Source organism: Sphaerodactylus townsendi, linkage group LG03 (assembly GCF_021028975.2).
Source record: "Sphaerodactylus townsendi isolate TG3544 linkage group LG03, MPM_Stown_v2.3, whole genome shotgun sequence".
NCBI lineage: Eukaryota > Metazoa > Chordata > Lepidosauria > Squamata > Sphaerodactylidae > Sphaerodactylus > Sphaerodactylus townsendi.
In genome coordinates this window covers 48,707,961-48,731,294 of record NC_059427.1, presented here as the reverse complement: position 1 = coordinate 48,731,294, position 23,334 = coordinate 48,707,961, and the positions used below count along the sequence as shown (strand labels likewise).

Genomic DNA, 23,334 nt, shown 5'->3' with positions numbered 1-23,334 from the left:
TTTAGCCTCACTTTCTGATCTTTTTGTTTGTGACCTTGGGCGGTTCTTGACTTTGTCACAGACTCCTAGTGCTGGGTACTCCTTAGCTGATTGTGCTAGGTGCTGTCCAGTTGCTTCTGACTCATGGCAGCCCTATGAATCAATGTCCCTCAAAACATGCTATTGTTAACAGCCTTGCTCAGGTCTTGCAAACTGAGGGCCATGACTTCCTTCATCGAGTCAATGCATCTTATGTATGATCCTCCTCTTTTCCTTTTGCCTTCTCCTCAGCTGTCACTCATGATTTTGGTTTTGACACCTTCCATTATGGTCATTTTTATGGACGTGAAACACAAGCGCCAAACTCATACAACTTTTGGAAAGAACAGTTCAAACTAACAATCTGCCTGAACCTAACTAGTGCCTATCATTTATAATTTCATTTCATTAAAGGGATGCAAGCAGGTTATCAAGAATTATTTGAAAAAATTAAGTCAGAGACACAATAAAAAACTCAGTTTTTGTTAACATTTTATTTTGGGATGGATTTTTCTATAAACCATTAAACCACCATCAACTTTAAAACCATAAAACAAAAAAGGAGAATAACAATTCTGTCAAAGTAGGCACAGTCTCTGTGGGCAGTAGTGCCTCTCTACCTTGGGGTCTCCCTGGATTTCATTTGGAGAGGTCCCCTGGTGAAAATGTGCATTGGGATTGAAGAGCTCTGTGTTAAGGAGGGTGGATTAGGAATTCCAAAGGCAGGCACAGGAAAGCTGAGTGTAGGCAGGCTTCCTCTTCCCAGCACAGAGCACTTTAGCACGCTGAACCCCTACCAGAGGAAAACCTATCTCTACTCTGTGTGAGACTTCCAGTTTGCTATGATACAACATTGAATATACTGTGTAAAATTGAAAGCTGGAGTTCTCAAGTAAGCATTTCACTCCTTCATTGGGGATGATCATCATCTATAGGACTTTCATGTAAAAATGGGCATATGCTGTGAATGGCTTCAGATGTGACCCTGGCATTGAGAATGGGCCAGGAGAAGGATGCTAGCAAGCTCAACACTTTGCTTAAATGCTAGTGCTTCTACGTCTCAGTGCTTGTCTTTGATAGAGCTTTGGACTTTCACCACCTTCCAAGGAAACATGCAGGTGCTCAACACAGAGATGGGTTCCATACCTCCCTGCGGTGCGTGTATAGGATTGGGAAATTTCTAGTTTGGACGGGTCACAACAAGGAGAAAAGAAAACACAAAACAATTGTCTTCCTGTTGTTCTTAATTAGTCACATTACAGGTTGCTCTGCATCAAACTTGGAAATCAAGATTTTTTTTAAAATCAAGATGTGACAGACAGGTTAGGTTCCACCTCTCCCTAACATCAACCAATGGGAGCTGATGGAATGTTGGTACGGAAGAAAACTGAAATCCGCCATTAGTCCAGCTGAGGGAGGGTGAGACTGGCTGAGTGAAGCATGTGGCAGGAGAGCAGGCTGACTGAGAACAAGTCAGCATGAAGTGAAAAATTCCCAATGCCTGAATAAGGAAATAGTTCAAACGTTCAGTTGAAAAGAAACCTTGTCCCCACTACCTGATTCACTCCAAAGCTCAAACCATAAATATAAGCTAACCCTGTTTTGTTTTTTAACCCTGAGGGCTGCAGGTGCATGGTCTTAATGAAAGAAGCATGTGCACACACATTACGATCTCAACCTCTCTCTCTCTATATATATATATATATACACACATATACACACATGGTTATGAATAAATGGTGGCAGCATGTGAAAGAAGCAGCAGCTGAACAGCAATCCTCAACAGCTCTGTGCACTGACTGGGGGATGATTATTAAAGTGGGATATCCTGTCTGGTAGAGTCTTTGTGAGCAAGAAGAGAGGGGACCTTGTGTATGAAAGGGTCAGAGACAGGTGTTGACCACCCTGGCCTGACCACCCTGTAACCTTGAACCTGTAAGACAGACATTGTGGAAGGTAGTAGGGCCTCTTGAGTAAAAAAAAGGTCTCACATAAAGTAGTGGATGAGCACTGGAATTCTAACCTCAGATTGTAAGTGCTGTTAATGTAAAAAGCCTTGATAAAGTAGAGAACATCTATAGCTGTGTATGGGTGAGAAAAAAGGATTGCTTATCGCCAGAACCTTCCTGAGGTAAACCTTTGGATGAAACCTAGGGGCGTGGAAAGGGTCACATGGAGTTAAAGAAAAAGGAATGATTTCGTAAAAGGATTTGCCCTTCCAAGTTAATATAAGGTAAAACATAAGAAGGAGCTGTAATGAAGACCCCAAATAGTCAAGAAAATGAAAGAACAGGTTTGGTAGGATTATTTTACTATCCTGAGATAACTAAAAAGGGTAAATTGTAAAAAGTTGTCATTGAACAAGCGATAGGATTAGCCAAACATGAAGTGAAAGAGAGCAAGCACAGCTAATAATTCAAAGATAAGAGAGCTGCAATTATACTTTAAACAGGGTACCCAGTGGAAAGAACTTCACCTGCCTGACAGAAACTACAAGAGGTGATAGCAACACAGCCTGAGAAATACCTCATGACAGAGAGGAGGGAACGTGGGGGAGATGTGGATTTGGCGGACAACATCTGTGAATCAGTCGCCCCAAGGTGAATAAATGGACTGGCCCAGCTGCACCAGAATAAGTGAATGTTATAAAACAGACCCAGGCTGCTGTAGCCCCTGAGCAGTGAATGGTAAACAACATTTAGAAGCCTTGGTATAGAATGTGAAACTAGAAAGACTGAAGGCCACTAAGCTCAGGGCCTGCCAGCATTGGAGTGATTCCAACACTTGAGGAAGGCATGAAACTAGATCACAGTTAACCTGGAGTAGTGCACGGATTCCAGTGATTTGCATGGAGAAATTTAGGATATCAGATTAGTATCATCAAACCTCACCGGGCTAAATCACAAAACCTGGTCAAGAAGGGAAGCATCATAATTAAAGGACTGGGAGAACTACTTCCCAGTGCCTGTGGCTGAAGTGCAGATACAATATAAAGACTGTGATAGTCTTTGGGAGATAGCAGTATTAGATGAAATCCCTGCCCCCATGATGTTGGGAAATGACCTGGCAAAACATGCAGATACAATACACATTTATTCTTAGTCTGGTTTATATGGAACACATCACTAACATAGGAACTCTCTATGAATTGTGGGTCATATATAGAAGGATAGTGTTCCCTAAACAATGCACACAGGATGGACAATTAATGCTGAGGAAGTGAATTTGTTCCACAAAATGAACAGAAACCCAAGGAGATTGTACCTGAATTGTGGATCATTTGAACTGTGGACCCCATGTGAGGATTGTATAGTATATACTTGATTACTAAGTGTGCTTTCTGGAGATTCTCGAGTCTGATATCGTTGTGGTATTGCCGATTCTGCTCTTTTTGCAAATATGTATGCACAATTGTATTAAAGATATATAATACTTTTTCACTAGTTACTTGTATAGTCTGAGTATAGTTTTCTTAGTTTTCATACTGGTTTTGCCAGGGTGAATGTGACACCTTGCTCCCAAATTGAACCGCAGGAAGATGCATCTCAGCCAGAACAAGGAGGTGAGCACACAAGAAATCTCACAAGTCAATGAAACATCTGAGGAAGGATTTAAAATTCAGGATTGGTTAGAGGGAACAAACATGATTCCAACTGGGACAAAATATCAGTTCAATTTATAGCAGAACCAAAACAGGATGACAAGTTAACCATCCTTAAGGGATGAGGCTAATTCAAACCGTCCTGACCTCACACCTGAACAACCTGTGAAGTTGATAAACATGGCAGATTATATCAAGAATTTCTTGAGAAAAGAGGACAAACAATTGAACCATGAGCAGTCAGTGGTGCCACAAAAAAGGCAGAATGGACCTGCTGAGGGTGGCACGAGCTAGTCCTTTTGCTGGTCACCTGGATCCACGCAGAACTAAAACAGGAAGACCCAAAATTTATACAATTGATAGAATGGGGCAAGGATGTTAGCTGATGAGTGTGGGCCAACATCCCACATTAAATCTCAAGGGAATTATTTTTCATACCTTAACATCAGTATCTCTGTGCAACAACAACTGAAACTTTATAAATAAAACAATCCTGAACAGTCTAATTGTGTCCTGAGGAAAGGGGTGGGGGAGACAAAAGAAAGGAAGGGACAGTGAATAGTGATTTTGAACCTCTCTAACTAATACATGCATCTTTCAACAATAATAAAGTCCATACAGAAGTTCTTGCTGTCAAATGACAGTGAGACTGGCTTTGTCGCAATAGATGTTTTACCAGGGGCCACCTTCCAAGTTGTGTGCTGTCTGACCCAGCTTCATCTCAGATAAATTTGCGTTGACAGCCATTTTAGGACCTAGTAATGCTGTGCTCTGGAGGAGGTCAAGGATTTTTTCAGGCTATGCTAATGAGTGGTCAAAATGTGGGCGGGCACCAGATTCACTGATGGAACATCTGCATGCCCGAGCAGCCTGCAAAGCCAGGCACCCACGTAAGTCTGGAAGTGTAATTAAATCAGCGAGTCTTCCTGATTGGAAAATCTGATTACCATCAAGCAGCCAAGTGGGCTTGATTATTTTTAGTGGCCTTGTCTGAATATCTTCTGCCAATCATCTTCAGGCATGGTTGAAGCCTCCAGTTCCCTTTTGTCCAGTCTGCCTGGATGCAATGACCTTTTATTACCTTTCTGGAAAGTCCCCCCCCCCTCCCCGGTCAAAGTTAGGAAATCCACAGATTCTCATCATACACTTACCTACTTACCTGGATTTCCTGTACTTTGCCGTTATTTCTCTGATAACTATCACTATTCTGCCAACCAAAACTGTGCAATTTAATCCAGACCAGTGGCACAGAGGTTGCTAACTCTGCTTTTCTTTCTATGGGAGTCTGGGATATATCCAAACCGGGGTCTCCTCCGCAGCCTTACCTTCTCATTATTTCCTTGGGACCTTTGGAAGCTCTGCCAAAGGCCTCCTGCACTGAATCTCTGGATTGTCAAAACTGACACTTCCCCAGCTCAGGTCCTTTTTTCTTAAAACTCTTCTCCCCTCCTTTTAAATCTATCTCTATTTCCTGACACAGAATCCCCTCTCATGTCACTCTTCGTATATGTATATCTACAACAACGTTAGTGTTCTTAAGCTTGAGTGCCATTTCAATAACTGTACTCCTGTTTCCCCAAAAATAAACTTTAACTCTTGCTCAGGGAAAGATCTGGTTGTTTTGTGGTCACCGGAAGCTTTTTAGAGGCACTTTTGAGCTTGCTTCCACACTATCCAGGTGAAGATCCCTAAATTGCCTGTTCTGCTCCCCCTAATCAGCAAGTGTGTTAGTTTTCCACACTGGTCAAGCTTGGAGACGGAGGCAGGTTTCCCACTGATGAGGAGCTTAATTCCCCCAAACTGGTTTCTGTTCTGGGCAAGTGTCCTGAACTCAATTTAGAGAGTCCAGACTTGCCTATGAATACACATGAAAGGCAGCACAGGTGGTAACAGAGGGCAGTGAGGCATTTTTCAGCCCTCTATAATGAAACACCAGAGGGGTGCAGCATTCACAGGAGATCTCCAAAAGAAATATGAAAGAGGAGATCAGTCTGGCTTTTGTGTTGCTCACTGGAGAATGGAAATGCAGCACCGCTACATACAGAAAGTCACAGGAACAGCTGAAAAGCTGTGCATTTCTGTTTACAAGGTGAATGTAGCAAGTCTTTAAAGATTTGAACTCAGTCAGAAATGTATGAGGTGGAAATACCATCCAAACTATTAGACCCAGTGGACACTTTATACAGGGCTGAAAATAGGTTTAAGGAAGCCAATGACTGGCCTCTTAAGCACCTGCCCAGTTTGGAACATTTTCATCTAGGACATTATCTACTGAGAAGAATGGATAGCCTCCCATAGACCAAGGCCTATATGACCAAGCCCTTACCTTAAGTTTTTTAATCAGATGGGGCTGGCTTGAGCACAGTTTCACAACTTTTCATTGCAACATATAGCTGCAGTCCACACAGATGCTACTTCATTGGCATTTTTCATTGGTATCACTTCATTGGTATTTTTCAAACAACAAAATTATGCAATGTTGAGGTCAAAGGGGACGGATATCCCATATCCTTTTAATACCCTGTTGGACCATGTTAAAAGCACCATAGTGAAAGTCTTCCTTGTTAGAGTGGTGGGCAGGGCAATATTGTAGAAGTCTCTTTAGATCCCCTGTTTCATCTGTGGGCCATTGATCACCCAAACCAAGAAGAAGCAAAGTGCTAGCAATCCAGTGCCTAGGAGGTCTCCCAGTGCAGTGAGGTAGGGGATGGAGAAGTTATCAGGATCAAGTCCCTTTCGCCACATCAGCCGCACTATCAGGTCAGCCACATACAGCAGGATTCCCACCTTCAACCAAAACAAACAAAAAACCACACATCAGTCACCCTTGTGCTACCAGCAACGCAAATCAGCCACTGTCTTTTTCTAAAAATGCTTTTCTCTGAGACAGGTCAGCTACAGGCAGGGCAGTCTTAACACATGGGCACACTGGGCAGTTGCCCATGTATGCTGTGACTTGATGTCAATAAGTAAATAAATACTATACTAAACTGTAAATATTTGTTATTGGAAAATGCCTGTTTATATGTGGAACTTTCCCATGTGCGTGGTGTACTTTTGTTTACAGAATGCTCAGTTTTCAGTGGCTTTTTTGGCGAGGAAGGGTTGCTCTGTTGCAATGAGGCAATTCAACACCCTATTCGATTTATGAAGTTCCTGCCACCAAAAGCCCACCAGTGAATTCTTCCTTGCCTACCTCTCTGTACTTTTGATTGGTTATATGCTTCCCTTAATTAGACTGCATGCTTTTATTGGCTGTGCTTCCCTTCTGTTCCTTTTCGAATTAAGTACAATAGCTAAAGAATTAGACATAGCTTTGATTATGACCAACGGTGGGACTTTGGAAGGTTACTCTTGAAGTTCATCAAAGCACCCCTTATGCTGACCCTGTTCTGTTCATCAAGAAATAATGTTGGTGTTTTCATGCTCCATTCATTATTATTGAGCACCGATTTTGTGCGCAGAAGGTGGGCAAGGGGGGACGACTGCACACCATATACGCACCTCTTTTGAGCAGTGGAGATTGGTGCAGCTTCAGATCACCCACCATGGGCTCATCAGCTGCCAGCTCCCTTACCACCATCACCTTTGCTCCCCCATCTAAGAGGGGCCCATTGGGCTGCTGGCTCCCTTGCTGCCACCTCAGCCTCCTTACCTTCACCACACGCAGACTTGGAAAATAGCTCTAGGGAATGAACCACAAGCTAGCAAGACAAGGATTGGCTGCTTGATTCAGGCCTTCTGATTGGTCATGACAGTTCATTCAGGGCATGCCTGGTCTAGCACTGGATTGCAGTATCATTGGCATGCAAGTCTTAAAATAACAGGAATTGCTCCTCACTCTAGCCAAAATGGTGGGGTGGATAGAGCCGTGTGAAATGGCATGGGCATTTCAGACTGCCAAAACCCTAAATCAAGCTGTTTCAGAAATAAAAGATCGAGGGAAAACAGGTTTTAGGACAAGTGCTATCTGGAAGATGTCAAGGTTTTCTTTATTTTAAATGGCAGGTGCTGTCGAGGGAACAGCAGCGATTCAGGGGGGAAAAACAGGCGGTGGAAGCAGAGGATAGGAAAATAATATTCATGAACAAAAAACCACAAAGGAGGTTTAGCAGAACCAACCAAACAAAAAAGACTAGAACCTATTACACCAGGCTGCAGACTACAAAAGAAACCAGCATGACAAAAAATACATTAATGGCATATATTTAAGTGCGATGCTTAGCCCACAAAAGTGTAAGGTGCAACAAATATAGAACATACAACGTACATGTTACATACAGAAAGACAATACATAATACATATACAAAGTAGTCCGTATAAGAAAAATACGAGGTGAAAAAGAATGCACAGGTCCTTTTGCAAGAGTCCAAAGAAGACATATGTGGTGTTTAGAAGCGCAAGAAGCAGGTGAGTCTCAGATAGGTGATAGGCGGGAACTCATCCAGTAATTGTGCAATACTTGACAAGAAGACATTACTGTTGCCAAGCCATTTATTTTCTTTGTCTGGGGAAATTTTTACAAGCCTACTTGTACTCCACATTGGTTGATTACATGACTCCCCATATGGGCTTACCAAATGAACAATGAACACTGACAAAGCTGTTATAGACAAACAGGTGAGCTCCCGTCGACCACTTACCTGCTTCTTGTGCTTCTAAATGCTACATATGTCCCGGGAGCATTTTCTTGCATATGTATTATACATTGTCTTCTTGTTTCTGTTTGTAACATGTACGTTGTATGTTCTATACCTGCCACACTTACACTTTTTGGGCTCAGCATCTCACTTAAATATACACCATTAATTAATTTTTTTGTCATGCTGGTTTCTTTCGTAGCCTGCAGTATGGTGTAGTAGGTTCTAGTATTTTTTTCTCCAGAGAACAATATTCACTGTGTTCCCTCAGTTTGAAGATGCTACTGCGGTATCGCAATAAAAACCATTTTGATGGGCAGTGCCACATCAAACATGCACAAACAGGTTTAAATAAAAAGCAGAAACAAAAAATGAAAATGGCAGCGACTCAAAAAAAAAAGAGAGAGGGCCACCAAGTAGGGCGTGAAAGTTGCTGGCTGTGGGCAGGACCTTTGAAAATTAATCAAAATGTACATACTTCTCCCAACTCCCCACAAAAAACTTCAGGAGCAATCCATTCAAAAACATTACGACAAAGGTCGTTGGGAAAAATGGAAAAAAGTTGTGATGAAATGGACATAGCCACAACCAGCAGACAATGGTATCAGAAAGGTCTGGAAAAATCTGATGCAATCAAGAAGTCAAGCAGCAGCAAAAACTTCATCCTCGAATGTCCTTGATCATCATACTCAGACTATAGGAGACTGTCCTGAAGGACTATTTGTTTATGACTTGTGAAAAAGATGGGAATATGAGATACTGCATTCTCATTTTACTCACCTCAAAGTTCCTATTTCTTCCAGAGGGGTTTTCCAGTTCTACATGTATTTTGCTCCCTCTATTGGTTGATTTGATATAAAACAAGTTTCATTCCAATGTATCTCTTTGCAAATTTAAACTGTAGGTTTTAACACCAGATTCAATCTTGTGTTATAATGAATCGACCACTAGAGGGAGCAAAACATGTATGGGACTAAACCCTACTTGGCCAAATAGTCAGGAACTTAGAAACAAAGCCCAGAGATCATGAAATATGTAGACCTTACCAGTTGAGAGAGGTGAGGCTAAGAGGTAAAGAGGCAACTGAAAAGGAAAGTATCCTGCCTACCTCTCTTAAGCAGTGATTAATGGGCTGACCTACTCTGGAACACACTGAAGAGCCCAATTGTTTCTAGTTACCTGCAGGAGAGCAGCTATCAGATAAAATGACACAAAATTGAAGGTAAGAGATATATGGCCTCCCTGCAGGACATGGATGATGTACAGGAATACCAGGTGCCCTGGGATTACCAACAGGATGAGGACACGAGCAGACTTGGAATTGACTCCTGCAGAGGATAAATATCAATGTAAGTAAGAATGACAGTTATGCTTAGAATAAGTTAAGACTTTTCCTGTAACTGTATCATACATATTGTATCATAAATATTAGAGTGATTATGTGCTTAGTGATGTGAGCGGTTCAGATAACTGGCAAGTGATCTCTAAAGGCAATATGAAAAAAAGACTGATCACATGGGAATGGTTTCTCAATGCTTGTGAATGCTTTTTTATGTGACTTCCTACAACATGGTAAGCTCCATGGCTCACCCACTCAAGAATCAGGAGATTTTCTCTATATCACATTAATATGCTTTATATAATGAAAGAGGGGAAGAAAACAGGTTGTTGTGGGCTTTCCGGGCTGCGTGGCCGTGGTCTGGTAGGTCTTGTTCCTAATGTTTCGCCTGCATCTGTGGCTGTCATCTTCAGAGGTGTATCACAAAGAGAAGTGTGGACACAGTGTGTAACAGACTTCCCTCTGTGATACATCTCTGAAGTTGCCAGCCACAGATGCAGGCGAAACGTTAGGAACAAGATCTACCAGACCATGGCCACGCAGCCCGGAAAGCCCACAACAACCAGTTGAGTCCGGCTGTAAAAGCCTTCGACAGTACATGGGAAGGAGAGGTCAACTGTTTTCTAAATGTCTGTTAAGTGACACAGGAGAGCATTTGGTTTCTGTAAGGTTATCAAGGATTTAAAAAGTAAACTTGTATAGACAAATGACCACAGCTCCCATAGAATAGTCATAGCAGGATCCTGATTCAATTGTGCAAACAGATTTCACTAGAATTCAGAATCGTGTCTAGCATTTTGTAAACAGCTCACTTAGTCATGAGACGGTGCCTTTACAATGTGGTGTTTTTCAATATGCCTCCCTCCTCCCTCTGTCTTATACACAGTGGTCTGTAACTTCCCCAGCTGCTCTCTTGGCTGAACTCACCACTGCCGCAATATCTAGGCTTTCCAGGGAAAAGCAAGACTTGGCTTTTCAGTTTAACTTGTATCACTATTACATCACAACAGCCAGGGGAGGGATTCTCAATTTGTAACTGTATGTGCTGATGGATCAGCTGTGTTAGTATTTATTTATATTTATTTATTTATATATTCGGTTTATAGACCGCCCTCCCCCTAAGGGCTCAGGGCGGTGAAACAACATAGTACCACAAGAAGCCAAAGTTCAGAGTCTAATGGCACAATTACAAGTTAGGGAACAGACCCAATCCTGAGCCATTTCTGAAGAACTGATGAATAGCATAACAGAGAACCTCTTTCCAGAAGAAATGAAAGGGGATACTTAATCTTCCCGCCACTGTTTAATTCCTCCAGTGCATGCAACTCAGCTGTGTTTCCCCAACATGTGCTAAATACATACCCAGACTCGGCTGGGGTTTAATGAAGCTGGGGGAGGGGTCAGTGGCATGCAGTGGGCCCAAAAGGGATAAGCACCCCCTCCTCTCATCAAAATACACTTCAGCTGTCTGCCATTAACTTCAGTTTCCAGGTCAAGAGCAGCTGCAGAATGCCTGGCTCCAGACTAATAAATATAAGAGAACAGCTTTCCCTCCCGGATTCAAAGGTTTTTGATTTCCCCCCTTAAAGAACTGATTAAAAATGCTCTGCTGCTGCAGCTCAATTGAAGTAACCTAGCATTGGCACATTCGCAAATTTGCCTTCTCATTGGTTCTAACAAATAGAATCCCACAGAAAGTTCAGTCTCCCATGGCGGGTGGAAATGACTTAAAGCTGATTCTATACCTGAAGAGAAGAAGGTGGTACATGGATTAGGCCACTGCTGTCTCATCTTATACGGCAAGACACCAGGCATGCTCCAGAAGTGAAGAAATGTAGAAATGCGGCTGGCCTGGATAGCTACCAAATTGCCACCAACACCTGCAAGGCAGAATTGCAGAACAGACTCTTAAAGCTTTGATGATAACAATTACAATCCTTCTGTTGCTCAGAGCTCTCTAGAAAAATGGGAATGTCAGCATCTAGTCGAGTACTTTCATGATCATGGCTATGTGTATGATAATGGCCCTGCAATATTGATCTACATAAAAACCTAAGAAGAGCAGTGTTGGATCAGACTACTGTTCAACCGGGGCACAGAGGCCAAAGCCTTCCCCTAATGTTGCCTCCTAGCACTGATATCCAACAAGTTATCTTAAAAATCTGCATAAACTATATCATCTTAAGATGTAAACTCTTACCAGTATCCAATATAACACTGAGAGACAGGAGACTAATGTTAACAGACTCATATTAATAATGACTTGTGAAAGAACTACTACCTGTGTTGCAGGTGAAGATTTTTGGTTCTGATTGTCTGGGAGGTGCATAAGTCTGCTTGACCAGATTACAAAGTCATGCTCAAAACTGGCAGCCCAATATCAATGGCAGCTTTAAGAGACAGGGAAGAGCTGCATGATTCATGCCGACGCCCCCCCCCCCCCCCCCCGGACCGTTCACATGGACGGTTCCGCTGGAAGTGACGCCAACGGCACAGCCTTCGCACAGGCTGCGCTGTCCCCAAACAGCTCCTCACCTTCTGCTGTCCTCCAGAACTCTGTGGAGGCCAGGGGACACGCCCCCATGGCCAGAGCGACGACTGCAGCAACGGAGGCCAGGAGGCATGTCCCATCGCCTCCATAGAGCCCGGAAGACAGCAGATGGTAAGCAGCCGTTTGAGGTAAATGGCGGCTTCCACCCGCTGCTGTTCGCATGGCAGAGGGTGGAAGACAGCACTTGCGAAAAACCTTGCTCAGGGAGCGAGGTTTGAAAGGCGCATCTTCACGCCACTTGGGGGTGGCAAGGCCATGCAAACTCCTCCCCAGGGACACAGTTTTTAGCGTCCCTGGGGAGCTGTATTCCGCCCGTGCGGAAACAGCCTAAGACTCTATTCTTGATATAGTGCCTAAAACTGTGTGCTCCATGTGCATCAAAGGGGAAACAGATAATCATCAGCAGTACAAGGAACTTGGTTACCATTTCTAGAGCTTTCCTCAATTTCCTTCAGCACCAGACCATCTCCTCTAGCACTATAACTTTAGAGCATAAGGAGAGATGCACAAAATGATTAACAGTGGAAATGAATTTCTCTTTTTTGCTGTTTGTCAGACACATGATGTCTTCTTCCACCTTTGACATAATGAAGTAGCCAACCTACAATCCTTGGCAACAATTGCCCTGTTCTCCAGGAAGTATCTGGCCCAACCCCATCATGGCAAATCCAACAGCTGCTTTCAAATCTGTTTCTCAGAAACAAACAGAACCAGAAAGACTCTCTTATTTTCAACAAATGTTGTAGACAAGAACAACAGGACACCGTCACGTAGTTCTTCTGGAGACACTGGCCATTGTTTCAATCGAGAGTGAATTAGCACTATTAATGCAAGGCAATTATCAGACAGATTCCTTCTAAATTGATTCATTTTGGTTAAATGGAAGGAGAAACTATACTTTGCTTTTAGGAGACTGACGGCTTTTGTGAGAGCTCAACATTTCATTATGTGTTTGTGTGGATATGAGAGCAGAATTAGAACATGGTAGACTATTGGTGTAGCAAAAAGATTAGAGTGTGCTGGACAAAGACTGGGGTGACTCAGGTTCAAATGCTGATACTGCCATGAAATTCCCACTCTCTCTCTGTCTATCTTGCAGAGTTGTTGTGAGAATAAAATGAGAAGGAAAGAAACTAGGATGCACTTGAGTGCCCTGGACGAGTAGGAGAAAAATATGACAGACAGGATGTTCTATAGCAACAGCCCTGAGTTTATTAGCTGTTTTCTCTGCCCCACCTCACTGATTTGCCATAAGCTTTTAGTTGTCTAGTTTTGTCGTGCTGTTCTAGGCAAACAGGAATACAAATGTTCATGAATTAGCACATGCAAAAAAAGTGTGGATAGGGCTCTAGATATGCATTGCATCTAGCTAATCTGTGCTTGATCCTTCAGCCAGTAGGGTATAGCGAATGCAATTGGTGGAGCTGAACCAGGGAGATGAGTTCAAATCTCTACTGAGCCATTAAGTTCACTGGCATCTGGACAACTCACATTCTCTCTGCCTACCTAACATGTCTTAAAGGGGTGCTGGCTGGATAAAAGAGGATAAAGTCCTGTTTGCCATCCTCACCTTAGACAAAAGGTGAGATACAACTGTAATTAAAAAGAAACCTAAGAGAACTGCAGGGTAGGCATGGACATGTTATCTAAAAGTTTTCCACAGTATTGAGAGCATGACTAGCTTATATGAAACAAAGACAGGAAGACAAAAGGGATATGGTAGGAACATGAGGGCCTCTTGTTCCTTGAAGTGGCTCTTTGTGCAGCCTCTGTACACACAGGTGGACAGGTAGGAAGAAGACAAACTTCTATTGTGCTTGGATAAATCTTCTTCATGAGTGCTGACACTAAACCTGGAATGGGTTGGGCCCTAAATGAATAATCAAAGTATTTTCTATCAAATCAAATTTATTTAATCTTTAGATTTCATGGTGCAGCGCCATTTACTTTAAAATTCCTGTACTGCAGAGACATCTTGAAGAGATGCTCATATTTCCGGCTCTTGGAAAATTTAACCTTACTGGCTCTTGTGGGTTTTCTGGGCTGTGTGGCCATTTTTGCAATGGCACCTCGCCCCTTCCCACCTGAGAGGAGGGCAAAACAGATACCCAACCATACCAATCACTCAACACTGTGCCTCGGACAGGAACACATCGTACCGTGACATGCCTCTGAGGATGCCAACCACAGATGCGGGTGAAACGTTAGAAGCTAAAACCATCAGACCATGGTCACGCAGTCTGGAAAACCCACAACAGCCAGTTGATTTTGGAGGTGAAAGCTTTCAATATCAATTTGATTTTACTCTGGAAATCAGTGCCTTGGGCTCCAATGAATGATTAAATCAGGAGAGATTCAAACTGTCAAATATTCCCCTTTTCTCAGATTCAAAGTTGCTAAACTACATACTATGGATTTTACCAGAAAATCTGGATTTCTTTTGCTTGTTGCCCTAAACTCTACTTTTCCATTCCCACAATTGTGAAAAGGCCATATTGACAACCTCACTGCCCCAACTTTCACACCCTTCCATTACAATGCATGTAAAAAGCAGAACCTACTTACCATTAATTACAGGCGTGAAAACAGCCATTCCTTCAAAATTTGGTTTGGTCACGGTTTTGTTCAGGATAAGGCCCCCAATGCTGCAACATAAAAGCACAATACAAATCTCAGTCCTCAGACACAGGAACAGATTAAATGACCAAGATCAGCATCAACAATAGTCTTAGTGGAGCTCCTGACTACAAATCTCCCTGTGTCTGTGAAAATGTGTGGTATTTAAGATCCAAGTTGTGATCGATGATTGTTTGTGGACTGAATGTGAAAAGGAACCGATGCTAAAAAGCTTATCATTCCTTTCGTGAATCATACTGATTCCAGAATGGTTAATCTTGGAAATATTGACGTGCCTTTTCATCTGGTCTGCAATTTCTAATCAAAGGTGTTAGAGGACAAGAAAATCTTCTAGATATCACAGGGGGTATCCATCAGGAACTTTAAGATGAGCCAGGATTGTCCAGTGGCCTAGAGTGACAAACTAGGATCTGGGGGACGCAAGTTCAAATCCCCACTCTGCCATTGAAAACTGGTAGTGGTTCGGTTGCTTTCTCTCATCCTCACCTACCTCACAGGGTTTTATTGTGATGATAAAATGAAGTAGGGGAGAATGTGGTTGTAAGCTGTTTTGGGTCACCGTTGGAGAGAAGAGAAGGATATAAATATCAAAGCAAATGAATGTGTATATCTGGAAAGAAACTATGTGTGGATATTACGCATGGATTTGGGTGGAAAGGCAGAACAGGAATGTTTTAATTAATAAGCAAACATTATTTGACCATTGGAAGCATTCATAGGTTATTAAAAACAAAAAAAAAACAAAGTCATCTCTGCTCAGACTAGAAAGTGACTGGGTAATCTTCACTAACACTGGGCTTTGAAAAGAAGTCCAATTATGTTGCTATGTTTGATTTCTTCATTACATCAAGGCAGCATAAGATAGAAAAAACGATTTTGGGTAAAGCCAGGAAACAAAGAAAGCAGGTGGAAGTGATTCCCCAAAAGTTAGTGAGAGTAATGTCTGACCTTGGCCCCTTAAATTCCAAAACAGACTTCACTTGATTGGTTATTAAAATAATTCACAAATGAATTATAAAGTGACTCAATTAGAAGAAGAATTTAGATTAATACCCCACCTTTCTCTCCTATAAGGAGATTAAAGGTGGCTTACAAACTCCTTTTCCCTTCCTTGTCCCACAACAGATATCTTGTGAGGTTGGAGGGGCTGAGAAAGTTCTGACAGAACAGTGTTTAGCCCGAAGTCACCCAGCAGGCCTCATGTGTAGGAGCAGGGAAACAAATCCAGTTCACCAGATTCACCAAACACATAAGAAAACCGATCTTTGGTGAAGCCAGAAAACAAAGAAAGCAGGTGGAAGCGATTCCCCCAAAGTTAGTGACAGTAATGTCTGACCTCGGCCCCTTAAATTCCAAAAGTTCTTTTTCCTTATCCAATGATCTACCTGCTGATGGCCATTGCGACGATGACTGGCTGCCACCCAGACTTCAAGACTTCAGCAATGGAAGGACTCTGCTTGGCAATAGACACCCACAGAGGAATCATTACAATGAAGACAGCACAGATCAAGGGTGAAAGGTAACTCACATCTGCCAGGGGGGAAAAGAGACTCCAAGTTAGCATGTGAATCTTCAGCTCTGTCCAATTGCAGGCAAAACGCTTCCATTTTCCACAGGAAAAGAAAGGGCACCGAGAGTTGCCTGCTCACAGAACAACCACACACCCCTTCCTTCCATTGTCTTCTATAATCAACAGCTGGTGGCATGGGACAACTACTGATTACCAGAAAGGGAAAGTTAAATTCCAATGTCAATAAGAACATTCATTGCTGTATTAGGTAGGAAAGAATCACACAATAAATAAAGTAGCCCTGAACCAGAGAAAGTTCATGGTGTTTGGGGTTCCACACAAACAAGTGAATTATCAGTAACTCAAGTGCCACTGCTGTCATTGGGACTGAAGCATGGCGAAGTTTAGCTTGCTTAGGGCCAGAGTGTTTTGTTGTACCACAGCTATACATAAACGTCACCCCACATGTACTAATCAGCTTTCCCACTGATTGTGAAAAATGAGCCCGATACTACGCAGGCAAGACCAGAGTGGACTAAAGTCGAATTTCTCGAAGATGGAAAATTAGGAAACTCAAACTGTAAGAAGCACTCTCTCTTGAGATGATGTTAACAAGCTCATTACTGCTTCCAAGCTGTAATTTTGTCATAGTGAAAGATCCAGTACCTAAAAACATCTTATTAATTTGTGCAAAGGAGAATTGATACAAACTAAAAGGAGCCAAGGAGCTTGCATCGGGGGGAAAGTACACAGCTTTATATTTTAAAGGGCGGGGGGGGGGGAGGGAGACAAGTTTGCAATAACGTAAACAAGTTGGCGGGGGGGGGGGGGGTAAAACAGCAATTAGGCTGAGCCTAGAGCCCCCTTCAACTTCAAGACTATTACAAATTAATACTAGCTAAGCATCATTGATGAAAATTTTACCCCAGAGTTTGTGCATGAACAAATTTAGCAAACCTGCACCTTTGCAAATACTAGACAACCAAAGAAAGGATGTCATCCTGCATTCTCTAATTGGAAGGCATTATAATGTTGTTGTTTTTCTGGATGGATGATTTTTTCCACAGTGTTTAATATACTGATAGAGCACTCTTGAGACTCATTTGGTGTGTCGAACGTGTGCCCTCATAGTTCTAATGGGGACCTCTAAGTATTCCTGTGAAAGAAACTATACGATTTTATCCCGATAATACTGCTTCTCACCTTGCTCATGTAGCTACTATACTATACAGCTTATTTATTCAGTTAAGCTATTTAGATTTTGCTTTTCTCCCAAATGGGGACCCAAAGTAGCATGTAATATCATTCTGCCCTCCTTCATTTTATTCTTACAACAACAATCCTGAGAGAAAAATGAGGTTTGAATCTCCATTCTGCCATGGAAGCTTACTGGGTGAGCTGGGACCAATCTCTTTCCCTCAGCCTAACCTGTTGCAGTGTGGGGGTTCAAAGGTGGGTCTCCCAGAACACTGTCAGACATTGACTCCTACCCCACACAGGCCTTTATATATTTCCTGTAAAACTAAGTTTCATCAAAGAGAAGATTTTATTGCCCAGCTGTTTCTGACGCCATTAGGGTATTTCTACAGATACATGTTTTGTCATCAACTTTAATACAAACAAAGGAGTTTTCATAGCAACTGTACATTTTCCATGCCTACACATATATGAATGTTCAGTCCTAGTGATAACTGAAGCAGAGGAAGCTGACCTCTCCCACCTCTTTCCTTTCAACCATACAAATCTGTGTAATGTAATTGTGTTGACTCAGATCATGTGCTGAAAGTCGGGTCCAAACTGGAACAATGTCAGCTTTGAAGAACCGCTACTCTGGTAATCACAGTCTGCTCTCCAAGAAGCTCACCTCCCTTTAAGGGAGTAAGAGAGAAAATATTAATTATAGGAAGCTAACAGCACAATCCTAAGCAAAAATACAACTTTCCAAGCTAACTTTCAATGAATTTGGAAGGATGTTAATTTTGATAAGAGCTGCATTACAACTGGCATTTGTGACGATGTCATCATACAGAACAGGTATTACAATTAAGAAATCTGTATATGAAACAAAGAAGCTGACCAACTTTCCTTTGAGAATTAAACAATGTAGTTGTATCATATACAGTATCCGAACTGAGTCTGTATACTATAAGGTTAATTCCTGTGTTAACAGAATATTTATTGTCAAATGTCTTCACTTTTTTGTATCCTATAGTCTAGCACCAGCCTTCATGTATCTTCCTATGAAATATCCAAGACTGTTCTTGAGGCCCTTGCATTGTCCCATCAAAAAGAGAACTAGAATCTTCCAATCAAGAATAACTGCTGCCGTCTTTATATAAAGCCTCTAGTCTGCTGAGCGGCAGGAATTTGAATAATCTCCTCATGAATCAACTCCTCTTTCCTGAAATATAACCTTGGGGTAACCTTTAGAAGTATCAGGAACTTTAGAAAAAGGGGAAAGAGAGAATTGCTGCACTAAGCGTGACTCAGAAGCAGAAGGACGGAAGCCTCAGAAACATCTTCAGGCAATGGAGAGGGTGCCAGGCCTTTTGATATGCTAATATTTCTTTCTTCAAGGGCCCTCCATCTGCTCTTTGTAACCAGTCCGGAGCTGGGCTGGTTGCAACATATCTTGCAGGTAACAGGGCAGATGAAGCATCCCTGAAATGTGCTTTTTATTTCCCCAAAAAGATGTTGTCAAAGCCTCCGGTCACAAGTATGAAAAATGAAGACACCTTTAATCACAATGTTGTATTAATCTCAGCAGATTTTACCCAGGGGAAAAATGTAGTCTCCCCTGAGAAACACAAGACTTTTAAAAACATCACACAGCATTACCTACAGGGCATTAAGTTTGCTGCCTGATGCCATGGCAGCAAAGGAAGCACTGAGCACACTGTTTTCTGCCAAGCATTATAAATAGGGATAGGAAGAGGGGGAAATGTTCAACTTCAAGAAACAACCAACTTCAAGAGAAGATGAAACACATACTTGCCAAGCATCTCTGAATGGGAATGGGGACCAGATGCAGCTTCAGCAGCTGCTGCTTTTCACATCACAGCACAGCTTGAGTGACAAAAGTAATGCCAATGGACATTCCTTCTTGTATTCAACTATTAAACACAAAGAACCCCCTTTGGCCACTTCAACGTATCTGGACTTAGAGGTTGCAATATTTCAACCAGGAGGTTTCTAGTGGAGGCTTCAGCAAGAAGACGCTTGGTTGGAATGCATATGCTGATCCATTACTATCAAACTTGGACTCTCTGTTAAGGCCAGAAGTACACAGATCATCCTAAAAAAGTAATTAATCCTGATGATTCAGATACATCCTACTTTGGCCATTTGTCAACATTTGAGAGGGGTTCACATACACTCCAGCTGGATCACTTATTTTTCTGACTAGACTGTTCTGCACTGTGATACAACAAACCCCTATGTCTGGAAACTGAATCTTCTGGCTCTTCTTGTAATAACACTTCCCACTACAACTCTGCTTCTTCTGTTTGCAGTCTTTTATGTATGTGGGTCAGGAGCAATTTCTCTCTCTCTCTCTCTCTCTCTCTCTCTCTCTTTCTCTCTCACGCACACAAAAGCTTCTACAAAAACACATTTGTTAGCATAGCCCTTGGGAAATTTGCCCAATACAGCTGTTCACTCCTCACACTGATTCCTCAAGGGCAAGAGGACTGAACTGGACAATATTGTGAGGTCTCTGCCAGCATATCTGCTGGTCTGTGAAACAAGTAACAGGAAGGCTGAAAACGCTAACTCGTCCATGCTGCCTGCTCTCAATTGTCCGCTGCAGCTTTATCTGTTTTTGCTAGAAACTTGCAAAAAAAAAAATCCACAGCAGATTTAAAGCAAAATAGAATCCACATTTCCACAGCTGTTTTTCCTCAGAATCCTCTCTAGGTCAGCCATGGAGTAATTTTCTTGGCAATTTCCAGTGAGACCATACATCACGCTAGACCTACACCTTTGCAACAGCTAAAATGTAAATTTTCTAATGAGAAGGGCTGATCAGTAATGGAGCTGTGATGGTGAATAACTTCCTGTTTTGGAGGATTTTACAAAGGCACAGGGGCAGAGATGGTTCAGACCCAAGATTTTGGTCCAGCTATGGAATCAGGGAGATAAGATGTAAAGGAAGGAAGAGGCATTTTAATGGTATCTTATAGAAGAGGGAATTTTGACAAGTGCAGCACTTCTTTCACCTTTGTAGCAATATAACAAACCAAACATACAAGCTCCTTTTCTTGCACAGCTATACTGGAGTCTACTTAACCTCCACTTCTCTTACTGGTTTCATTAGCCTGAGTTCCATTTCCCTCATATGGAAGCTTTAATGATCCTATCTTTTGCCTGGTTTTCCAGTAACGGATTCTTTCACTCAACCGTCTTCACAAAATTGCTGCTTAGGGAGAACAGTTTCTGGCAGTTTCCTAACTCTCTCTTTCAACCATCTGGGCTGCTCTCCTTAACGTACCAATGTATTTGAAGAGAGTGCTGCTGATTCCAGCAAGCAAGGAAAGGGTGATCAGGTCTCCAAGGCTTGCCGCGATGGGGGTAGCCACGTTGTCTGGGTTAATCCCGACCTTCCTTGCACCAACGACTACGGCAATCATCACCAGACCTATGAGAGAGACATATCAGAGGATGAGCAAAGGAAGGCTCAGGAAACGTCTGACCACAATCCCAGAATGGCATGGACTGGAGTCTATCACCCTTAAGCTCTCCAAGAGCACACAAAGACAGGAAGAGGGTCAGTTTTTGCACAGGGCTGGCATATAGGCTGAAAAGGTGGGAGAAGAAAGGGAGGTCTTGCTTGAGCGGCAACAAGGATGAGGCAAAAGAAAAGCAAGCCACTGGGAAGAAAGAGCAAAGAAAATTGGTGGGGAAAAGGAGAGGGCTACAATTCTCAGCCATGTGATTATTTCTGAATGCATTTCTTAAACTTTATAACTTGGAGAGCCAGCATGTATAGTGATTACAGTATCAGGGTAGGTTTTGCAGGACCTGGGTTCAAGTGCCTACTCGGCCATGGAAATTTGCTGGGTGACTTTAGACGAGTCACGAGTCACCCACTCTCAGCCTAATTTACCTCAAATAGCAGGGAATCTGAGGAGCAAGGCCACATAAAAGTGTCAGCAGCTGTGAGTAACACATGGGCAAAAAAAAGCGCCCATTTGTAAGGAATAGGATAGGAATTCCTAGGATATGAATTGCAAACTTGACACAGGTATAGATGAAAAAATCTTTTCCTCAAATTCTCTTTCTCAAATACACAAACATTACATATCAAAAGTGCTTGAGAACTTGTTTAAGAAGCACTGGAACCAGAATATAAAGAACATCAGAACTTCCTTGCTGGATCAGATGTCTAGTCCAGCATACTGTTTCCAACAGTCACAGGCTTCCAAGAAGACTGAATTCTCTGACACCCCAAGATCCCAGTTGCAGCTGCTCACTGAATTGATGCCCAAGCATTTCTGGTGTGACACAATTCTCACTGCAGCTTCCCTTTTAAGCAACAGTCTTCTGCTGCTCTCTTGTGGAAGGCTGGAACATTTATTCCATTCCATTAGCAACTGACTTCTGAAAATACTCTTTATAGTCCCCATTGTTTCAAGAATTCCTGAATTTAGCCAAACCTGAATTTACAAATGGGAGATGAATGCCCTCAGCAAGAAAGCTGCAGCTTCTTGTCTTAGGCCTCCCAAGTGGGATGATTGGAAGATAAGGTCTGATAAAGGGCCCAAATTCTGAGGAGAAAGTTTGCTTTCCTAAAGGTTTTTAAATCTGGGTCCATGTGAATAAACGATATGAAATTGAGAGTAACTATGTTTGAGCAAAGGAATTAGCCTAATAGGAAAGCAATAATTCTGAGCAAAAAGCCTTTCCCAATGAAATGGAACCCAAAATGCGTGTAGAATGCAAAGAGAAAGCACACACGTGTGTGCTGTAAGACACTGAGGGAAAAGGTGGTACTCTTCCACAAAAGGGCATGCCTCTTGGTGGGTACAAATGCTTATACACAACAAAAGGGTGAGGGGAGAATTATGTTTGTATGTACTGTCAAGTCTTCCTAAGCAGGCACAGCCTTCTTTTTGGCTGCAACTAGTCAAGTACCTGAGTCCTTTGTGCCCTTTGTTGTCCAAGATGTACACAAGTTTACCTCATCATTAACTGCTCATCTGCCTTGCAGTTCACCTGTAGCCTCAATCCACAGGAAAGAGGGATGTTTCTCTTCTGACCATTGTGGTCCTGGGATCAGAAACATCTGCCATCTGGCCAGCCTTTTCTCATAGATCCACCACCTGCACAATGGCCTCTGCCTTACTATGGCCCCATCTTCTCCTTTCAGAAAGCCCTTTTAATCTCTGTCTTTTCTGAGGGAGCATTATATCACCCTCTAGCTTTTCAGGGAGCTCAGCCTTACCAGTCCATGTGAAGACAGAATATTACGTGTATTTGGCCCTTTCTGCACATGCAGAATAAAGCACTTTCAATCCACTTTCAATGCACTTTGAAGCTGGATTTTACTATGCGGAATAGCAAAATCCACTTTCAAACAATTGTGAAAGTGGATTGAATGTGCATTATTCTGCATGTGCGGAAGGGGCCTGTGTGAATGAGGAATTGCTGAAGAAGGTATTAGAATACCAGGAGAAGTCAGGAACAGGAATTTGAAAAATGAAGTTGTGGGGGTTGATGTGATAAAGAAAGTTCATAGCAAATACAAAATTAGCAACTTCTGACCTGCTAATATAGAGTTTACACTGGAGTACACACAAAGTTTTTTGTGTACTTGGCACTTTGTGGCATTTTTTTCTCCTCCTCTAAAGTCTCATCCTAATCTCACCCTGCACGCAGTCTCGCTATTCACAAAATTATTCCATATTTCAGAAATGTCAAGGGTACACAGCAGTGACACAGTTATCATCAACAAGGTTTCTGGTTGGCTGATGCAAACGTCAAAGATGTGGTCTGATATTCAGGAACGATCATTTGACATCAGCTGCCATATAACTGTGA

The 23,334-nt window shown here is 42.3% G+C and overlaps 1 protein-coding gene across 3 annotated transcripts in view; it reads right to left on the bottom strand.

Annotated features, from left to right (window-relative positions):
• Window positions 1–493: 493 nt before the first annotated feature.
• Window positions 494–23,334, bottom strand: part of SLC41A3 (solute carrier family 41 member 3) — a 56,205-nt gene continuing 33,364 nt past the window's right edge. For all 3 annotated transcript variants that reach the window (XM_048490324.1, XM_048490323.1, XM_048490325.1), the window contains 6 exons: window positions 20,786–20,932; window positions 16,172–16,316; window positions 14,715–14,794; window positions 11,344–11,478; window positions 9,439–9,587; window positions 494–6,406 (listed from right to left, as the gene is read on the bottom strand). In XM_048490324.1, the coding sequence (XP_048346281.1) occupies window positions 6,221–6,406; window positions 9,439–9,587; window positions 11,344–11,478; window positions 14,715–14,794; window positions 16,172–16,316; window positions 20,786–20,932 (842 nt within the window). In that variant the 3' untranslated portion in view covers window positions 494–6,220. The remainder of the gene's footprint in view (window positions 6,407–9,438; window positions 9,588–11,343; window positions 11,479–14,714; window positions 14,795–16,171; window positions 16,317–20,785; window positions 20,933–23,334) is intronic.